Source organism: Bufo gargarizans, chromosome 6 (genome assembly GCF_014858855.1).
Source record: "Bufo gargarizans isolate SCDJY-AF-19 chromosome 6, ASM1485885v1, whole genome shotgun sequence".
Taxonomy (NCBI): Eukaryota; Metazoa; Chordata; class Amphibia; order Anura; family Bufonidae; genus Bufo; species Bufo gargarizans.
The window spans coordinates 382,616,349-382,635,883 of record NC_058085.1 but is presented as its reverse complement, the minus strand read 5'-3'; the positions used below and the strand labels follow the sequence as shown (position 1 = coordinate 382,635,883).

General features: G+C 42.6%; 1 protein-coding gene across 1 annotated transcript; it reads left to right on the top strand.

Moving 5' to 3' along the window:
- Nucleotides 1-157: 157 nt before the first annotated feature.
- Nucleotides 158-19,289, top strand: LOC122942261 (C-type lectin domain family 2 member D-like). Its single transcript, XM_044299764.1, has 4 exons — nt 158-317; nt 3,942-4,025; nt 16,959-17,164; nt 19,176-19,289. The coding sequence occupies exons 1-4, from the start codon at nt 272-274 to the stop codon at nt 19,287-19,289; spliced, it is 450 nt and encodes a 149-aa protein (XP_044155699.1). The 5' UTR covers nt 158-271.
- Nucleotides 19,290-19,535: the final 246 nt, after the last annotated feature.

Here is a 19,535-nt window from a genome sequence, read left to right as displayed (position 1 = left end):
GTCTTCTAAATGTGAGAGGACAGTTTGATTGTTGAGTTATTTGGTGTTATGCTGTATGCCATTTAACATGTGGTTGAAAGCAAAGCACATTCCTGATAGAAACAATGATATAGCCGGCTCTTTGTCTCATTTTCAGTGGAGGAAATTTCGGGAGTTGGTTCCATCAGCAGAGCAAGTAAGGACCCCTTGTCCTCCACACTTATGGGATCTTCTGCTGGATTAATAGCTGATAGTATCCTTAGTTCTGTTGCACCTAGAACATGAGCTTCTTATGCAGCCGCATGGAGGGATTGGTTCAGTTCAAGAAAAAACATCAGGTAATTTTGAAAAGTTAGGTCTGCTTTTTGTTTCATCGCTTATGTCCAAAAAGTTTTCTTGCTCTCATATTGCTAGGATAGTGGTTAGAGTGTCATTCTTTCAGAGGTTATTTGGTCAGGTACCTCTCTCTAATTTATTTCTCATTAAGCAGATGTTGAAAGGATATTGCAAGGCTAATTTTAATGCAGATTTGAGACATCCTATTTCATTGGATTTGTTAGAAAAAAATTTGGGCAATCTTCCTAATGTTGCTAAAGATCAGTATGAAGTACTTTTGTTTAGAACGGCTTTTATATTGCCATTTTTGTGGGCTTTCAGGATCGGGGAGTTGGTGGCTAGTTCTAAAATGGACCAGTTGGGCCGGGGTCAATTTGTCTAATTTGTTTTTGTGTCCAGTCAGAGCTGTGACAGCTTGGCTGGAAATTAGACCGTTATTGGACATTCGTTCATTTATTAGGCTCAGAAGAGAGTCGGGAGGAGACTTTACTTTGAGAACTTATCCTTTGAGTCCAATAAAATGCATATTTTTTGGTTTGGTTTAAGGGGTTTGAAATGGAAGGACCTTCTGAATGAGATTAAAAGACTAGCTTCTTAGAAGGCCTGCCCCGCATGTTTTAATTTTGCACCCGGGGCAGGCCTTGCATCCTGTTGAAATGCTCATTTCCGGATGCCATTCCGTTTTTATTCTGAGATCTTCCCGAGATTAATATGGTCTGCTAAAGATGGTTTGGTTTTCAATAAGATTAGAAAGCAGATCAACAGGGCCATGTCAACATTTTTACCACTTTTAGGAGGTTTTAGTTATAGAAACATTGATTTGGAAGGCTTTGTTCCAGAACTATACAGATCTGACAATATGCAGATCAGAGGTGGGTCTGGATATTTTTAACTTGGGTCTTTAGAATGTGATTGAAAAGTGGCTGTGTTGCTTTTTTTTTTTTTTGGGGGGGGGGGGGGCATGCTCTTTTTGAGGCATGGCTTGTGGGAATTTGTCGCCCAGCTAATGCTGGGTGGACTTTTGGTCAAGTTTTATTGGTTATTGATGAGATTATTATTATCTATTTATGGTTATTTATTCTTTATGGATTATTAATTAAATATTTATTGGTGCAATTTTATGGGTAACCCCAAAATAAAGCAACACGGCCTTACAACACGGTTTATGCAAATATAAGTGTCAGTGTTCTCTTATCTATTTAGAGTATTTAGTGACTTGTGTCACCATGGCAATGTCATTGGAAAAACAAAGCTCACTATTCACATCCCATATCTTCTTCAAGTTGGAAGATTTTCTTGAGCTAGACACTTAGGGGGGTCATTTACTTACAGAAATACATCTAAATTAGGCGTATTTCTGGTGCCGCAATCTGCGACTATTTCTCGCTCGCACCAGGTCTACACTAATCATTTTCTACACCTGTTTTAGGCGTAGAAAATTGTCTAAATCTACGGCAGTTAATGAATGTACGCCTTAATATGTAAGAAAATAAATCAGAATCAACATATGACGAAAATTCACGTAGTGTATTAAAAGTAATACTTGTAACTGCGGTACTGAGAACAGCCTCTAGAACATAAGAACACTCATCTGTCAGTAGGAAAATCGTGCTCACGTAAGAAACAAGATCCATTTTAAATAAAAGTGTTTGTTCTATTTATTCTAAAGGAATGTAAATTGACATTGAAATAAGATATTTGATCTGAGGATAGGTCATCAGTATAAGTCTAGGAAAACCCTTTTAATGATATAGGTGTTGGGTAGGGTTACCACCTTTCCCAACAAAAAATACCGGCCAAGTTAAGCCACACCCCAAAAGGGGTGTGGTTGTGGGCATGGCTTAACACAGGGCATTAAGTCGCTATCATACTGTGGCTCCCAATAATATTAATGCCCCCCAGAATTAATACTGTCCACATTAGTGCCCCCAGTAATATTAATGCCCCCATTAGTGCCCCCCAGTAATAGTAGTGCATCCCAGAATTAATGTCCCCATTAAGGGTAATGGGCCCATTAATGCCCCCCAGTAATAGTAATGCCCCCATCAGTGCCCCCAGAATTAATGCCCCCATTAAGAGTAATTGGCCCATTAGTGCTCCCAGTAAAAATAATTCCCCCATTGTGCCCCCCAGTAAGAATAATGCCCCCATTAGTGCACCCCAGAATTAATGCCCCCCAGGAAGAATAATGCCACTATTTGTGCCCCCAGGAAGAATAATACCCAAATTAGTGCCCCTAGAGAGAATAATGCCCCTATTAGTGCCCACCAGTTAGAATAATGCCCCCCATTAGTACCTTGAGTTACAATAATGCCCTCAATAGTGCCCCCAGTAAGAATTATTTCCCCCATGAGTGCTCCCATTTAGAATAATGACCCCATTAGTGGCCCAGTTAGAATAATGCCTCCCATTAGTGCCCCCAGTTATAATAATGCCCCGATTAGTGCCCCCCAATAAGAATAACGTCCCTCACTAGTTCCCCCTTATCTGCTTCTGCAAAAAAAAAAGCAGTCCCCTCTTCCATTTGATGGCGCCGGTGTAAACGCTGCCTGCTGACTGGATGCTCAGGACAGGACCTGCACTACAACGTAATGACGTCTCACAGGTCCTGTCCTCCAGTCAGCAGCGAGTGTTCACCGCGGTGCAAATGGAGGAGGTGAGTTCTTTTTTTTTATTAACACAGGGGGGGAGGTAAAGGCTGCAATAATGAGCGCTTCACAGTTGAAGCGCTCATTAGTAGCAGGCCTTGTAGGAAAATACCAGCAATTAACATTGCTGGTAGAAAAAATTACCGGCACCGGCAGGGCCACTAAAATACCAGCCTTGCCGGTGAGATGCCGACCGGGTGACAACCCTAGTTTTGGGCCTTAATAATTTCCTCTGGTGGGTCCAAGGAACCCCAGTCTGACACTGCTCAGAAGCACTGACTACAGATCTGTCCTCGCCATTACCTTAGTTAAGAACTTCAATTTCTCATGGATCCAATTCAACAACACATTGGAATATGCTAGAATACCCTTGAGGGACTGCAATTCCCATCACAACCACTGGGTGGCAGCACACACACTCCTACAGAATAGAGATCCTGTGACACAATATTGCAATGGCATGTTGTTTTAAAATGCCGGCCATCCTGTTACAGGTAGATGCATATTAGGACATGTCTAGTCATGAGGACAGGTACGGGAGAACACATCTGTATACTGTAGTTTAATGAAAACTTTCATTAGTTGCCTTTTGACTGAAGTACTTTACATCAATATTTGAGCCCACAAAAAAGCACACTCTGTTAATAAATCAGGCGCCTTTAAGGAATCCTCTTGGCCAAGATTATTTTCTTGACACTTTTCAAAATTATTGAAGAAGGTATAAAACGTGCCATGTCATACATAACTGGTACTAGGATTCTGGAGTATTTTGGTGAGTAATACTCCCGCAGTGTCTCCAGAATAAGAGGATCAGCTTTGCCACTGGTAATACAAGGAGAAGGGGCTGAGAAATGATTTGGGCTGTAATCTCATATACAATCCATACGTACTGTGTCTTCAGTGACATCTGGAAATGATGCTGTAAGTGTAATTGTCTTCTCTTCCACAAGTATCAATCAGACATGTTCTTCTATGCAGTGTGCTTCCTGGGTGTCCTGAATGTTATCCTGCTGTCTGTGATAATCGCATTGGTCGTCCAAGGCTGCCCTGTCAGGAATACTGGTAAGTATAACCTTTAGCTAAAGTATTAAAACTATTTGAGATTTTTTACTTTAACATATTAAGCATCTTTTTCAGTGATGGAGAACCTGCCTATGTATATTAGTTAACCAGATTCGCCAGAATACCTGTGTAATGTGCACTAGAAAAATGGCTGCAGTGACGAGTGCCAGTCCTTTTCTTAAACAGAATATTGGCATAATGGTATCACTGCCACTACTGTACTAATAGCACCTTCCATATGAATGTGGCTGGTACTGCAGCTAAGTCCCATTCTCTTGAATGGACCAGTACCAGGCGCAGCTGCTTGTACAGAGGTGTAGCTAGACTTTGCAGCACTTTCCAGGAATTTGAAGGGTTTGCCGTAGCTTACCTGGATGACATTGTTCTGTTCAGTCACACCTGGGATGATCACCTGACCCACCTGTCACAGGTGCTCCGGCAAATCCAAGGTCTGACAATCAAGCCTGGGAACTGTCAGATAGCCATGGCAGAGGTACAGTACCTCGGACACCGGGTGGGTGGAGGGACAATGAGACCCAAACCAGGGAAGGTAGACGCCATTGTCACCTGGACCACTCCCCAAACAAAAAAGCAAATGATGTCCTTTTTAGGGACTGCAGGGAACTATAGAAAGTTCATTCCTAACTATAGCACCCTTGCCAAACCACTAACGGACCTCAAGAAAAAGCAATTGCCGCAAATAGTCAATTGGACTCCAGACTGTGCACAATCTCTGCCAGCCCTTAAAAGTGCCATTGCAAGCTCGCCAGTCTTGCAAAGCCCAGACTTTTCACGCCAATTTGTGGTACAGACTGATGCCAGAGCGTATAGCTTAGGTGCAGTGCTAAGTCAGGTAAATCCAGAGGGGGGGGACATCGCATAATCTACTTGAGCAGGAAGCTGCTACCAAGGGAGGTGGCCTATGCCTCAGTAGAGAAGGAATGCTTGGCCATCGTGTGGGCCTTGCAGAAACTCCAGCCTTACCTGTATGGGCGCAGGTTCCCAGTGGTGACTGATCACAACCCCCTCAGTTGGTTACACAGGGTTGACGGTGATAATGGGAAGTTGCTAAGATGGAGTTTGACGTTACAGCAAAATGAAATCATGATTTAACACAACAAAGGGAGCAATCACAGCAATGCCGATGGCTTGTACCTCCAGGAAGAAACGTCGAGACTGGCTTGGGATATTGCTAGATGTATCAGTAATCCCAACACATATCTAAAAGGGGGAGGTGTGGTGATAGAGGGATCCTAATATTAAAATTATTGTTAGGAGCAGGCAACCCTTCCCTTTACATTGTTGTAGGGGGTCATTACCTCTTCCATGTCCTGTCAGGAGACCGGTCAGGAGATTGTAGCAATAAAAATCAGTAAGATGGAACTTCACAGAAACCAGGAACCCCTATCATAAAGTGTGAAGATGTCAGATACCAGCATTATACAGACCAGACCGTTAGAGGGGTCAGGAGAAGGCTAGTGTCCTTTTCAATGAGGTCACACATGAAACCCCTATCTTGCAATACACATCAAAGAAATACGTGGACAAATCCATATTTGAGCCACGTGCTTCCTCCTGAGAAATCAGACCATGTGTATGCTTCCATGGTATTAACATCAAATGGTTTCCAGCTCAGTAACAGGGAGCTATTAGATAACTCCAGCTATCCTGCTATTACCTCCGCCATGTTTAGTACGCACGTATGCGGGACATTCGGAAAGAGTGGATGGAGGTAATATGAAATTGTTATGGTGAATACTCGAAAAAATATTTCAATACAAAGAGCTTGAGGCAGACTTGGTTTCCAGGTAGTGGTCATAAAAACTGTCATAAAAGGTAATTCCCATACTCCCTGGCCTCCTCTGACATCACAGGTGATTTGGGGGGGGGGGGGTTATACTGACCCTTTTTAAACACGCACGGAGAGGAGAGAAGCAAATAGTGATTTCTTTGTCGATCACTAGTTTGATGGACTGACCGATATTTCTGCTTCCCCAGGCAACTGGACTTAACCGTCACATAACGTATTAAGTTTAGTTTTTATCCCTTTTATTTTCCAAACTGTTATTTTGCACTGTATGTATATGTCTGTGTATTTTATGTTATATTTTCTATGATAACCCCATTGTTTGTACTCACTGTCCATTTTTTATATTACAACTTCACTTTAATAAGAGCCTTGTGTTCTAACGATTCCATGACCTTAGAAGAAGCATTACCTAGATTGATTTATTAACCCTATGAATGCTAGCAGTTGTAGAGAGTACTTGGGTGTTATTTCATTCAAGGTGTCTCGTCGACCTGATCTGACGAAGTGCTGACAGAGGGAGGTCCAGTGTTACCCTGCACGCTCCCCTCCTTGACAGACGGTAAAAATACACCTTGTGATAAATAAAAGAACCAACTGGTCCTACCGCATGGAGGGTTTTAATGGCGTCGGTGTGATGTTCTCCTTATAGAAATATAGAAACATAGAATGTGTCGGCAGATAAGAACCATTTGGCCCATCTAGTCTGCCCAACATACTGAATACTATGGATAGCCCCTGGCCCTATCTTATATGAAGGATGGCCTTATGCCTATCCCATGCATGCTTAAACTCCTCCACTGTATTTGCAGCTACCACTTCTGCAGGAAGGCTATTCCATGCATCCACTACTCTCTCAGTAAAGTAATACTTCCTGATATTACTTTTAAACCTTTGCCCCTCTAATTTAAAACTATGTCCTCTTGTAGCAGTTTTTCTTCTTTTAAATATTCTCTCCTCCTTTACCTTGTTGATTTCCTTTATGTATTTAAAAGTTTCTATCATCTCCCCTCTGTCTCGTCTTTCTTCCAAGCTTTACATGTTAAGGTCCTTTAACTTTTCCTGGTAAGTTTTATCCTGCAATCCATGGACCAGTTTAGTAGCTCTTCTCTGAACTCTCTCCAAAGTATCAATATCCTTTTGGAGCTTTGGTCTCCAGTACTGAGCACAATACTCCAAATGAGGTCTCACTAGTGCTCTGTAGAGTGGCATGAGCGCCCCCCTCTGTCTACTGGTAATGCCTCTCCCTATACACCCAAGCTTTCTGCCAACATTTCCTGCTGCTCTGTGACATTGTCTGCCTACCTTTTAAGTCTTCTAAAATACTGATCCCTAAATCCCTTTCCTCAGATACTGAGGTTAGGACTGTATCACTGATTTTATATTCTGCTCTTGGGTTTTTACGTCCCAGGTGCATTATCTTGCACTTATCAACATAAAATTTTAGTTGCCAGATTTTTGACCATTCCTCTAGTTTTCCTAAATCCTTTTCCATTTGGTGTATCCCTCCAGGAACATCAACCCTGTTACAAATCTTTGTGTCATCAGCAAAAAGACACACCTTACCATCGAGGCCTTCTGCAATTTCGCTGATAAAGATATTAAACAATATGGGTCCCAGAACAGATTCCTGAGGTACCCCACTGGTAACAAGACCTTGGTCTGAATATACTCCATTGACTACAACCCTCTGTTGCCTGTCCCTCAGCCACTGCCTAATCCATTCAACAATATGGGAGTCCAAGCCCAAAGACTGCAATTTATTGATAAGCCTTCTATGTGGGACAGTATCAAAAGCCTTACTAAAGTCTAGATAAGCGATGTCTACTGCACCTCCTCCATCTATTATTTTAGTCACCCAATCAAAAAAATCAATAAGATCAGTTTGACATGATCTCCCTGAAGAAAAGCCATGCTGTTTTTCATATTTTAATCCATGGGATTTTAGATGTTCCACAATCCTCTCCTTAACCCCTTAAGGACACAGCCTTATTTCACCTTAAGGACCAGGCCATTTTTTGCAAATCTGACCAGTGTCCCTTTATGTAGTGATAACTTTAAAACGCTTTTACTTATCCATATGTCTGCTTCATGTTTGGATCATTTTGGGAATGACATTTAATTTTTTGGGGACGTTACAAGTCTTTTTAGGGACCAGTTCAGGTCAGAAGTCACTTTGTGATGCTTACATAATAGAAACCACCCAAAAGTGACCCCATTCTAGAAACTACACCCCTCAAGGTATTCAAAACTGATTTTACAAACATTATTAACCCTTTAGGTGTTCCCAAAGAGTTGATGGCAAATGGAGATGAAATTTCAGAATTTTAATCCATTTTTTTCCACTAACATAGCAAGGGTTAACAGCCAAACAAAACTCTATATTTATCGACCTGACGACCCTATATCCCATATCGTGGGTTGGACTACTTGTTTTAGTCTCTAAATATACCTATGCAGGATACTAAATAAAAATATAGAAATACACAAACTCCAATGCGTTTCTACCGCAACAACGGCTCATCAGGGGGTAATAATCAAGATGTGTCGCATAAATCATAGATAAAGATCAAAGAAAAAGAAAAGTGATACTTAGCTCCCATAAGATTATGGTCAGTCGCAAGTGTCCACATCAGAGTGATGTATGCCTGAAGGTCACAGTATGGAATGAGTATTACTCACAGTATACTTATCAAAATTAAATATATCCATAATATACATGTGGTTACTTACTGATGGGGACTCTGACCAAGCTTACGGTAGAAACGCGTCGGGGGTTTGTGTATTTCTATATTTTTATTTAGTATCCTGTGAGTTGAGCTTGACTCAATCCTCAACCCAAAAAGGCCCCACAAGCTCATCTTTGATGATACCAGCCCAAACCAGTACTCCACCTCCACCTTGCTGGCTTCTGAGTCGGACTGGAGCTCTCTGCCCTTTACCAATCCAGCCACGGGCCCATCCATCTGGCCCATCAAGACTCACTCTCATTTCATCAGTCCATAAAACCTTAGAAAAATCAGTCTTGAGATATTTCTTGGCCCAGTCTTGACGTTTCAGCTTTTGTGTCTTGTTCAGTGGTGGTCGTCTTTCAGCCTTTCTTACCTTGGCCATGTTTCTGAGTATTGCACACCTTGTGCTTTTGGGCATTCCAGTGATGTTGCAGCACTGAAATATGGCCAAACTGGTGGCAAGTGGCATCTTGGCAGCTGCACGCTTGACTTTTCTCAGTTCATGGGCAGTTATTTTGCGCCTTGGTTTTTCCACACGCTTCTTGCGACCCTGTTGACTATTTTGAATGAAACGCTTGATTGTTCGATGATCACGCTTCAGAAGCTTTGCAATTTTAAGAGTGCTGCATCCCTCTGCAAGATATCTCACTATTTTTGACTTTTCTGAGCCTGTCAAGTCCTTCTTTTGACCCATTTTGCCAAAGGAAAGGAAGTTGCCTAATAATTATGCACACCTGATATAGGGTGTTGATGTCATTAGACCACACCCCTTCTCATTACCGAGATGCACATCACCTAATATGCTTAATTCGTAGTAGGCTTTCGAGCCTATACAGCTTGGAGTAAGACAACATGCATAAAGAGGATGATGTGGTCAAAATACTAATTTGCCTAATAATTCTGCACTCCCTGTATTGATCCCTTTTACAACAGTAACCCACATACCTGTACCAATATTACCTATACCTTTTTCCATGTAATCCGGCCTGTGATAAAGAAAAAAATCTATTTATTTTTAAATAGATTTTGTTTGTTTTTTTTGTGAAGTTATTTGACACGGTATTAGTCACCAGGGCAATTTTAGCCTATTACCCATTTATGAAATTAAAGGTACTTTTAGCAGAGCACGTTAAACCTTGATGCACTATATAGTGTACTGCACAGTATTTCACTCACACTTTGTCTGAACAGATCTCTGCCTTTAGCACAGATCTGTTCAGCACCATGGACAGCAGGATGCCTGAGAAGGCGTCCTGTTGCCATTGAAACCTTCACCATCTGCCACAACTGAGCAGATGGGAAAGGGGAGGGAGGGGAGCTTTGATGTTTTGATGTTTCTGATCCCTGCGGTCACGGACCGCAGGGATCAGAAACTTGCATAAGCGCTACAAACCACAGGTCTGAATTGACCTGCGGTTTGTAACAATCGGCAATTTGGGGGGGGGGGGGTCACTGGACCCCCTTAGGCATTGTCACAGGGTGCCTGCTGAATTATTTCAACAGACACCCCGTTCCGATCACTGCCGGCCGTGCTGCAGTGATCAAAACTACACAGGACGTACGGGCACGCCCTGTGTCCTTAAGTACCAGGACATCAGGGTGTACCTGTACGCCCTGTGTCCTTGAGGGGTTAAGTATGGTTTCCATTAATTTCCCCACTATTGATGTCAGGCTTACTGGCCTATAGTTGCCCGATTCATCCCTACTACCTTTCTTGTGAATGGGCACAACATTTGCCAATTTCCAATCCTCTGGGATGACTCCTGTTGCCAGTGATTGGTTAAATAAATCTGTTAATGGTTTTGCTAGTTCACCGCTGAGCTCTTTTAATAGCTTTGTGTGTATCCCATCAGGCCCCTGTGACTTACTTATTTGTATTCATTTTGAAGGTGCTTACTCCATTGCAGCCCGTGTCTTGCACGTAGATGCCTGGTCATGCAGGTTGTGCTAAGGTTCAGAACGTTAATGCCTCGCTTCAGGCTCTGATGGCACAGCATGCAAATCACTTGGGTCTTGTCGTCAGCACATTGTGTGAAGAAGTGCCATGCCAGGGAACTCCTTGAAGCTGCCTTTGGGCTGCTCGGTCCCTGGTGACGGTGGCCAGTAGCAGGCGAACTGTTTTGGTGACTGCTGCTCTGCTTTTGCACTCTGCTCCCTCTTTTGCTACGATGTTGGCTCGGTCTCACCACTGCCTCTTCCTCCGAACTCTGAAAGTCAGTGGCACGACCTTCATTCCATGTGGGGTCTAGGACCCCATCGTCCCCTGCATCGTCTTCCACCCAGTCTTCCTCCCTGACATCCTTTTCGGTCTGCACACTGCAGAAAGATGCAGCAGTTGGCACCTGTGTTTCGTCATCATCAGAGATGTGCTGAGGTGGTATTCCCATGTCCTCATCAGGAAACATAAGTGCTTGTGCGTCAGTGCTTTCTATGTCTTCCACCCCTGGGGAAGGGCTAGGTGGATGCCCTTGGGAAACCCTGCCAGCAGAGTCTTCAAACAGCATAAGAAACTGCTGCATGACATGAGGCTCAGACAGGTTCCCCGATATGCATGGGGGTGATGTGACAGACTGATGGGCATGGGTTTCAGGCGCCACCTGTGCGCTTTCTGCAGAATACTGGGTGGGAAATAATGTGAACGTGCTGGATCCACTGTCGGCCACCCAATTGACTAGCGCCTGTACTTGCTCAGGCCTTACCATCCTTAGAACGGCATTAGGCCCGACCAAGTATCGCTGTAGATTCTGGCGGCTACTGAGACCTGAGGTAGTAGGTTCAGTAGGACGTGTAGCTGTGGCAGAATGGCCACGTCCTCTCCCTGCACCAGAGGCTCCACCAACACCACCACCATGACCGCGTCCTTATTAGATGTTTGCCTCATAGTTAGCGTTCACCAAGCAAAGTAAAAAGTGGTTAAGTCTGTTAAAAATAATTAACCGCCAATTAAAAACCCTGATGTAGGGTATTGCACTACATTTTTTATTTTTTAACTCTATATGACAGTGGTATTTGTGGCCTAAATTTCACAGTCACTTTTGCACGTCTAATCCCAGATGTGCACTATATCAGAGTTTTATTTTTTTTTTAACTCCAGTAAGCAAAAAGCCATATTTCTGTCCTGAATGTGAGAATTAATTAATGCACGTGTAATCCAAGATGTGCAGTATATTACAAGTTTTTTTAACCACAGTAAGCAAAAAGCCGTATTTCTGGCCTAAATGTGACAATCACTTCTGCTTGTCTAATCCCAGATGTGCAGTATATCAGAGGGTTTTTTCACCCCAGTAAGCAAAAAGCCATATTTCTGGCCAAAATGTGACACTCACTTATGCACGTGTAATCCCAGATGTGCACTATATGAAACAGATGTATTTTATTTCACCCCAGTAAGCAAAAAGCCGTATTTTCTGTCCTAAATGTGACACTCACTTATGCATGTGTAGTCCAAGATGTGCAGTATATCAGAGGGTTTTTTCACCCCAGTAAGCAAAAAGCTGTATTTCTGGCCTAAATGTGACTAATCCCAGATGTGCACTATATGAAACAGATGTATTTTTTTTCACCCCAGTAAGCAAAAAGCTGTATTTCTGGATTTACAGACATGCAGATAGCCTGTGTTGGTGCACTAGCGTTGCATAAAATGGCTGCCGATTATGTATTGATATTGACTAACTGAAGAAAAAAAAGTTTGTTTTCAGTAGTAGTTTGCTCAGGGCAGGCTTTAAAAAAATTGTGCACTGCACCCACAAAACACATTTGCTGTAGATCGCTAAGTAAAGAAGCAGTTCTGAATCGTCATAAGATTTCTCCCTGATCTCTCCCTCACAGCAGCTGCAGCCTCTCCCTACACTAATCCGAGCAGCGTGACGGGTGGTGCTACGTGACCCCAGCTTAAATAGAAGCTGGGTCACATGTTGCAGTTGGCCAATCACAGCTATGCCAATAGTAGGCATGGCTGTGATGGCCTTTTGGGGCAAGTAGTATGACGCTTGTTGATTTGCAGCCTTTCCAAAAAGCGCCATCAAAATCACCAAACCCGAACCTGAACTTTACAGTTCGGGTTCGCTCAACTCTATTCATTAGTCTTCTTTCCTAACTGAGGTCCTTTTCCTTCATTTTCCTTCATTTTCCTTTGTAAAAACTGAACAGAAGTATTCATTGAGGCAGTCAGCTAGTTCTTTATCTTCTTCCATATACCTTCCTTCTTTTGTTTTTCATTTGGTAATTCCTTGTTTTAGTTTCCTTTTTTCATTTATGTATCTGAAGAATGTCTTATCGCCTTTTTTCACTGGCTGAGCTAATTTCTCTTATGCCTGTGCTTTAGAAGCTCTTATAACTTGTTTGGTCTCTCTCTGCCTAATCTTATAAATTTGCCTGTCATCCTCAATTTTTTTTATTTTTATATAATTACTAAATGCTATCTTTTTGTTTTTATTGATTTTGGCTACTTCTGCTCAGTACCACAGTGGTCTCTTCCTTTTTTAACTTTTATTGACAAGCCTAATGCAATTTTCTGTTGCCTTCAATAGTGCCACTTTTAAGTAGCCCCATTTCTCCTGGACTCCATTGAAACTATTTCAATCTGATAGTGACTCATATACCACTAATCTAATTTTAGAAAAGTCTGTTTTTCTAAAATCTAAAACGCTTGTTTTTGTGTGGTGTGACTCAGTCACTGTACTTATAGTAAACCACACTGACTGGTGATCACTAGATCCCAAGCTTTCCCCTACAGTAATATCAGATACCAAATTCCCATTTGTGAATACTAAATCTAAAATGGCCTCCTTCCGGGTTGGCTCCTCAACTACTTGCTGTAGAGATAATCCCAGTAGGGAATTTAGAATATCTGTACTCCTGGCAGAACTAGCTATTTTGGTTTTCCAGTTTACATCAGGAAGAATAAAGTCTTTCATAATGACAACTTCCCCCCTTCAATGTCATTTTAGCTATTTCCTCAACTAGTAGATCATCTAAATCTTTGACTTGGCTAGGTGGTCTATATATCACACCTACACGAGTTACCTTATGATTATCAAGCTGCAGGGTAACCCAAACGGACTCTAAATTGGTCTCACTAACTTGTATCAAATTAGATTTCACGCTATCTTTCACATACAGGGTGTCAAGGAACCATGAACCAGACGTACAACAGAGATAAGTGGAAGTAAGAAGGCTTTATTGACAATAAAGCTGTAAGGCAAAAGTCCAAACGGATGGCTAAACCGAGGCAGGGTCTTGCGCAGCCAGAGGTCAGGAACCAGCAGGGTAGTCAGACGAAGCCAGGATCAGGAGCCGGAAGGGTAGTCAGACGAAGCCAGGATCAGGAACCGGAAGGGTAGTCAGACGAAGCCAGGATCAGGAACCGGAAGGGTAGTCAGACGAAGCCAGGATCAGGAACCGGAAGGGTAGTCAGACGAAGCCGGGATCAGGAACCAGAATCAGCAGAAGTCTTAGAAGCATGTGCACACAGGAGGACCAAGCAGGGAACTGAAGCCACAGACCTCCTATATATATGAGCTGGGCATCCAGCTCCTCCCAGTGGGAGGGAGGAGCCGCAGGGTAGGAGGCTACAAGAAACCCAGAAACCAAGATGGCCGCCAGCACATGTCAAACGAAGGGAACAGCCAGAAGGTAAGACCATGACACAGGGCCACCCCTCCCCCTTCTTGCCTTCTCTGTCTTTCCTGTATAGAGAGAACCCTGGTATTGTTATATCCCAGTCATTACTCCCATTGAACCACGTCTCAGTAACAGCCACTAAATCTATATTCTCAGATGCCATTATAGCCTCAAGTTCATTGATCTTATTCCCTAAACTGCGAGCATTTGTAGACAAGAATCTGAGCTTGTCATTTTTTTTTTTTTTTTTTTTTGAACAATAGTTTTTTTAAATTCAATTATAGAATAGGTTACAAGTACAAAATGAATTAGTACATTAAAGTAGGGTATTGACACATTTGTGCTACTGGCATCTTCTGGCATTGTTCCAGGGGGCAGTCGGACTGCTGGATTATCACTCTTTTGCCCCCCTTTCCTAGTTTAAATGCTCCTTAGCAAATACTTGGAACTGTTCACTGAGGACATTCATTCCCTTGAGAGAAAGATGCAAACCATCTTGCTTGTACAGTTATTTTCCATTCCAACGTGAGCTAACATGAGACACAAAGCCAAACCCTTGGTTCAGACACCATTCACCAAGCCATACATTGAATTCCTTAATGCGCATCTTCCTGTCATGCTGAAGGTTATGCACTGGCAAAACTGCAGAGAATGAAATCGGTTGATGCAACCTCCCTTATATCATTTCCAAGTGTGTGAAAAGCTTCCTTCACCTTTGAAACCTCATTGCAAGCCAGATCATTTGTTCTAAAATGGACAATAACATCCACCTCCCTTTCCTGCTTTGCTTGCCTAACAATATTGAGGATCCGTCGTCTATCCCTGCTAGCGGTAGCACCAGGGAGACATCTCACAACACCATTTTCCTCAAACTTCACACCTCTTATGATGGAATCGCCCACCAACAGCTGGTTACTATCAGTCCTCACTTTCTGCTTTTTGTCTTTGGCTGCAGTCTTGCATACTTTAGGCATGGGAGATGATTGTTTCTCACCCACTGTGCTTGAGCCATCCTCCATGTTGCTCTTGCACTCTGAAAGTGCTGAAAATGAATTATGGAGAGCCGCAGACTGTGGGACATGTCTTCTATCAACAACTCTCAGTCTACCAGAACCTGCAGTAACCCATCTTCCATTTCTAGGGGGCCTCTGTGGCAGTGGCATTGCAACGTTCTCATCCTGAGTTTAACGGTTAATTTACAAATCTCAGTTTTCAAAAACGCGATTTCCTGCTGCATTATGGAGAGCTGTCTACAGATCAGACAGCATCTAAACCTTGGAAGAGTGGAACCTTAAATAAAAGCACAACAATTCCTGCACAGAACCAGGTCTGCCATTTTAAAGAGGTGAAAGATTTTAAACAAACAAATCTTACTTGTTTAGATTGTATCCACCTCCAGATTACCTCCTGAGTATCTCTTGAATATCTCCAATGCACTTATAAAAATCAGCAAGCTATAATAAGGCACGCTAATACTATCTGGCTATATATACACACACTCCTACAAAAACTCCTCCCCCAACAACACATTTAACACCTTAATCACCTATGCTCATTTGCAATCAGACAATAGTGATAATCTGTCTAACAAATTCCTCACCTGTTTTGAAACACAGTGTCTGAGTATCCACCAGAAACACCGCTGAAGTTCTGCTACAGTGGAAGATCTCTACGTTAGTCTAAGTTAGTCTCCTGAATATCTCCAATGCACTTATAAAAATCATCACTTGGAAAATCAGCTAGCTATAATTAGGCAAGTTACGGTAATACTATCTGGCTATATATACACACACTCCCACAAAAGCTCCTCCCCCCTCACAGTAGTTATGTTCTCCTAGTGGTCCCTTACAGTAGTTTTGTCCTCCTTGTTGTCGCTCACAGTAGTTATGTCCTCCTTGTGGTCGCTCACAGTAGTTATGTCCTCCTTGGGGTTGCTCACAGTAGTTATGTCCTCCTTGTGGCCCCTCACAGTAGTTAAGTTCTCCTTGTTTCCCTCCTCACAGTAGTTGTGTCCTCCTTCTTCCCCCCTCACAATCATAATCCCACATTTTGCCCGTAGTGCCCCCTCCAGCTCCATTAATAAAGTTAAAAAACAAACAAAAAAAAACACAAATACGTGTTTCCATGATCTGATCACTTCCGGTGTTCTGCCAGATCTCTATAGTTTGCGAAAAGTCTATACCGGAAGTGACGCGGCCGCACCAGAAGAGACGCGGCCGCACAGGAATCAGTTAGAGGAGGGTGTGCGCGGCGCTGCGCAAGCTCACATCCACTGGCTTACCAAAGAATCATTGCAGCGCCGCAATAAACGTACTTCATGCACCGCACGTGCGCACTTAGGAGTATAGAGATTTTGCAGCGCAAAATGTTGCATCAAATCTCCCTACCCCTGAGTGCGCAGGCGACTGCTGCCCTGCGGTATCCAGCATTCAGCTCTGCAGTAAGCATATACAGTATTTATGTGTACAGGTTATGTGTATCTGTTTTTCTTTTTTGACATAATCATGGATTTTTATTTGTTATTTTTTTGTGTTTTTTTATATTTTAAATATTTTATTAAGCCTTTTTTTCTATAGTCTCACTAGGGGACTTAGCATGTTTATTGCACTGTATTATGCCTGTCAGTGAGATGCCCGCAGGCCTTCTATTAGGTCCTGCTTTTGGCCTAATTCATCAGGGTTAATTGATAAAAAAGTGTCCATAGAGTGTTACAGTCTCCAGAAAGTGATGACGTATCTGTCGGCCCCCGCTAAATGGTGTTATTCTAAACAGATGATGAACGGATAACATATTATGAACGGATAACTAATATAAATGAAGCCAGGAACCAGAAGCCTGTCCCATGTGAAGCTGACTGGATCTGGTCCCGGGGAAAGTGCTACTACTTCTCAAAAAAATCTGATACATGGGACAACAGCCAGAAATTCTGTATGTCACATAATGCATCACTGGCGCTTATAGATAATCAGGATGAACTGGTGAGTAACTGAAAGCGAATGTATAGCACACAGAGATTAGTGAAGTAAATAGGTTTTCTAGTTACCATAGGTTAATGAAGCTCAATCACTGTATAGTAGACACGGGGGGAATTTACTAACAGGTTTAAATCAGTTTCCCAATGTATAAAAGTTACAAATTTTGACGCATGCCACATTTGTGGAAAAAAATTCAACTTTTTGTTGATTTTTGCTTTCCTTGCTACTTTTGGAAAGTGATGGTGCTTAAAGAGGCCCCGTCCCCTCTCCTGACAGGCCTGTTTTAATATATACATGCATTCCCCATGTAATAACAGTTCTGGAGCCAGGCTCGGATTGACCCACAGGGGTACAGGTGAATCCCCCGGTGGGCCCCTGGGCAAAGGGGGCCCCTAGTCTCCCACCCCCTGCACAAGTGGCACTTAACACAGAAGACTTACTGCACTACATACATATATTCAATGTACAGCCCCTCAAAGAGCCTGTGTTCATATAAAAGACTTGTTAGATTATTTATTATATTTGAATGTATCCATTTGGTGGGCCCCCAAAATACATTTTACTGGTGGGCCCTAGGTACCCCAGTCCAACACTGTCTGGAACATCTCTTCTTATGGCTCTATGTTGTACCATTCCTTTGTTATTTCTACTAGAAGTTATGAATGAATTGCTAGCAGTCTGCAGTAAGGGTACAGAGAGAGGTAACCAGTTGGGGGGGGGGGGGGTGTACCTGCACAGACTCACTCTATCCAGTCAGTGCTGCCATTGTCAGACTGTGCAGGTAACACCCCCCCAACCGGTTACCTCCCTCTGTACCCTTACTGCAGACTGATAGCAAATCATTCATAACTTCTAGTAGAGATAATAAAGGAATGGCACAACACAGAGCCATAAGAAGAGATGCTCCAGAACTGTTATTACATGGGGAATGTGTGAAGCTATTAAAACGGGCGTCAGGAGCGGGGAGAGGTCCTCCTTAATGGGATGGATATGGCCTCTCACAAATGACACATTTACCATAAATTATTTTGGCACATATCTACTGTACTCCTGTAGACTTGTTTGTCCATTTTCTAGAAAAGCTAAATCATGCCGACTTTATTAAGACACCTGCAGTGGCTGCCAGAGGCCTAACAAAGCCCCCCAGGACTCCAGGACCGCTATAGCTCTATACATTTCAGGTCACGGTGAAGGTGCAGCGTAATAGAATGGCTTTAAGTTAGTTACAGTCAGGCAATACATGTTTGATATACTGACTATACCAAAGCATGTTAAAAGTGGTTAAATGATCGCTGTGTGAAATTATTTAAAATAAATTAAATAAAGTTTAACCCCTTCATGCACCTTGGGGTAACTATAAACCTGAGGGGCATGAGGAGTGTATGTAGCAGGCTCATGGGCTGTGACTGCCCCATATATTGCGAGTATCAGCTGTATTAAGCTACTTTCACAGCTGCGTTTTGCTTTACGGATTTGAGATCCTTCACAGCAAAACACTTCAGTTTTCTCCCTATTTATTTTCAATGGGGACAAAACTGATAGAACTTGAGCATCGTACACCACAATGCTCTCCGTTCTGTTTTGTTGCGTTCCCATGCCGCACACAAAAACACTGCAAGCAAGCATTTTTGTGTGCTTCATCGGACACTTAGCAAGACGGATCCGGCATGAAAGATACCGTAAGTCAATGGTGCTGGATCCGTTTTTTCGGACATGAAAAAAACAGATCCGGCGCCTATTGACTTACAGTGGTTTTAGTGCTGGATCTGTATTGTTCATTTTGGAGATAATACGACCGGATCTGTTCGTTGTATTATTGACCGGATGCGTTTTCGCTGATCCCCTTACAGATCGAGCAAAAACGCAGATGTGAAGGTAGCCTCACACAGCTAACACCCGTCCATAGAAGCCAGAACTGGAAACTCTGACCTTGGTCCTGAAGGGGATTCTGGAACTAGTTTATGTTGAGATAAAATTAAGTGCAATAACTAAGATCTGTTTTTTATTATTGCAGGATTTTTTGCTCTGGCGTAAGGGTTCAAACAATCACTGGATCGGTCTGAGACGTACAGATGATAATATGGACTGGATTTGGACCAATGGAACATTATACTACGAAAGCCTGTAAGTCACCTTATTAAAGTGTATATATATATCCACTCTATTACATCTATGGCAAGTTCTCAGAACATGAAGTCTTAGATGATTTAGTGATTGAAACAGTATGAAAATTGCTATGAACCGATCTACATTCTATGATACAAGATTGAAGAGCTTTTCCAGTTCTTTGCAATCAATGGCATACTGAAAATGTATGATTGAGTGGCCGATAGTCTGTGATAAAGGCACGTCTGTGTGTTAAAAGTTGGGGGGG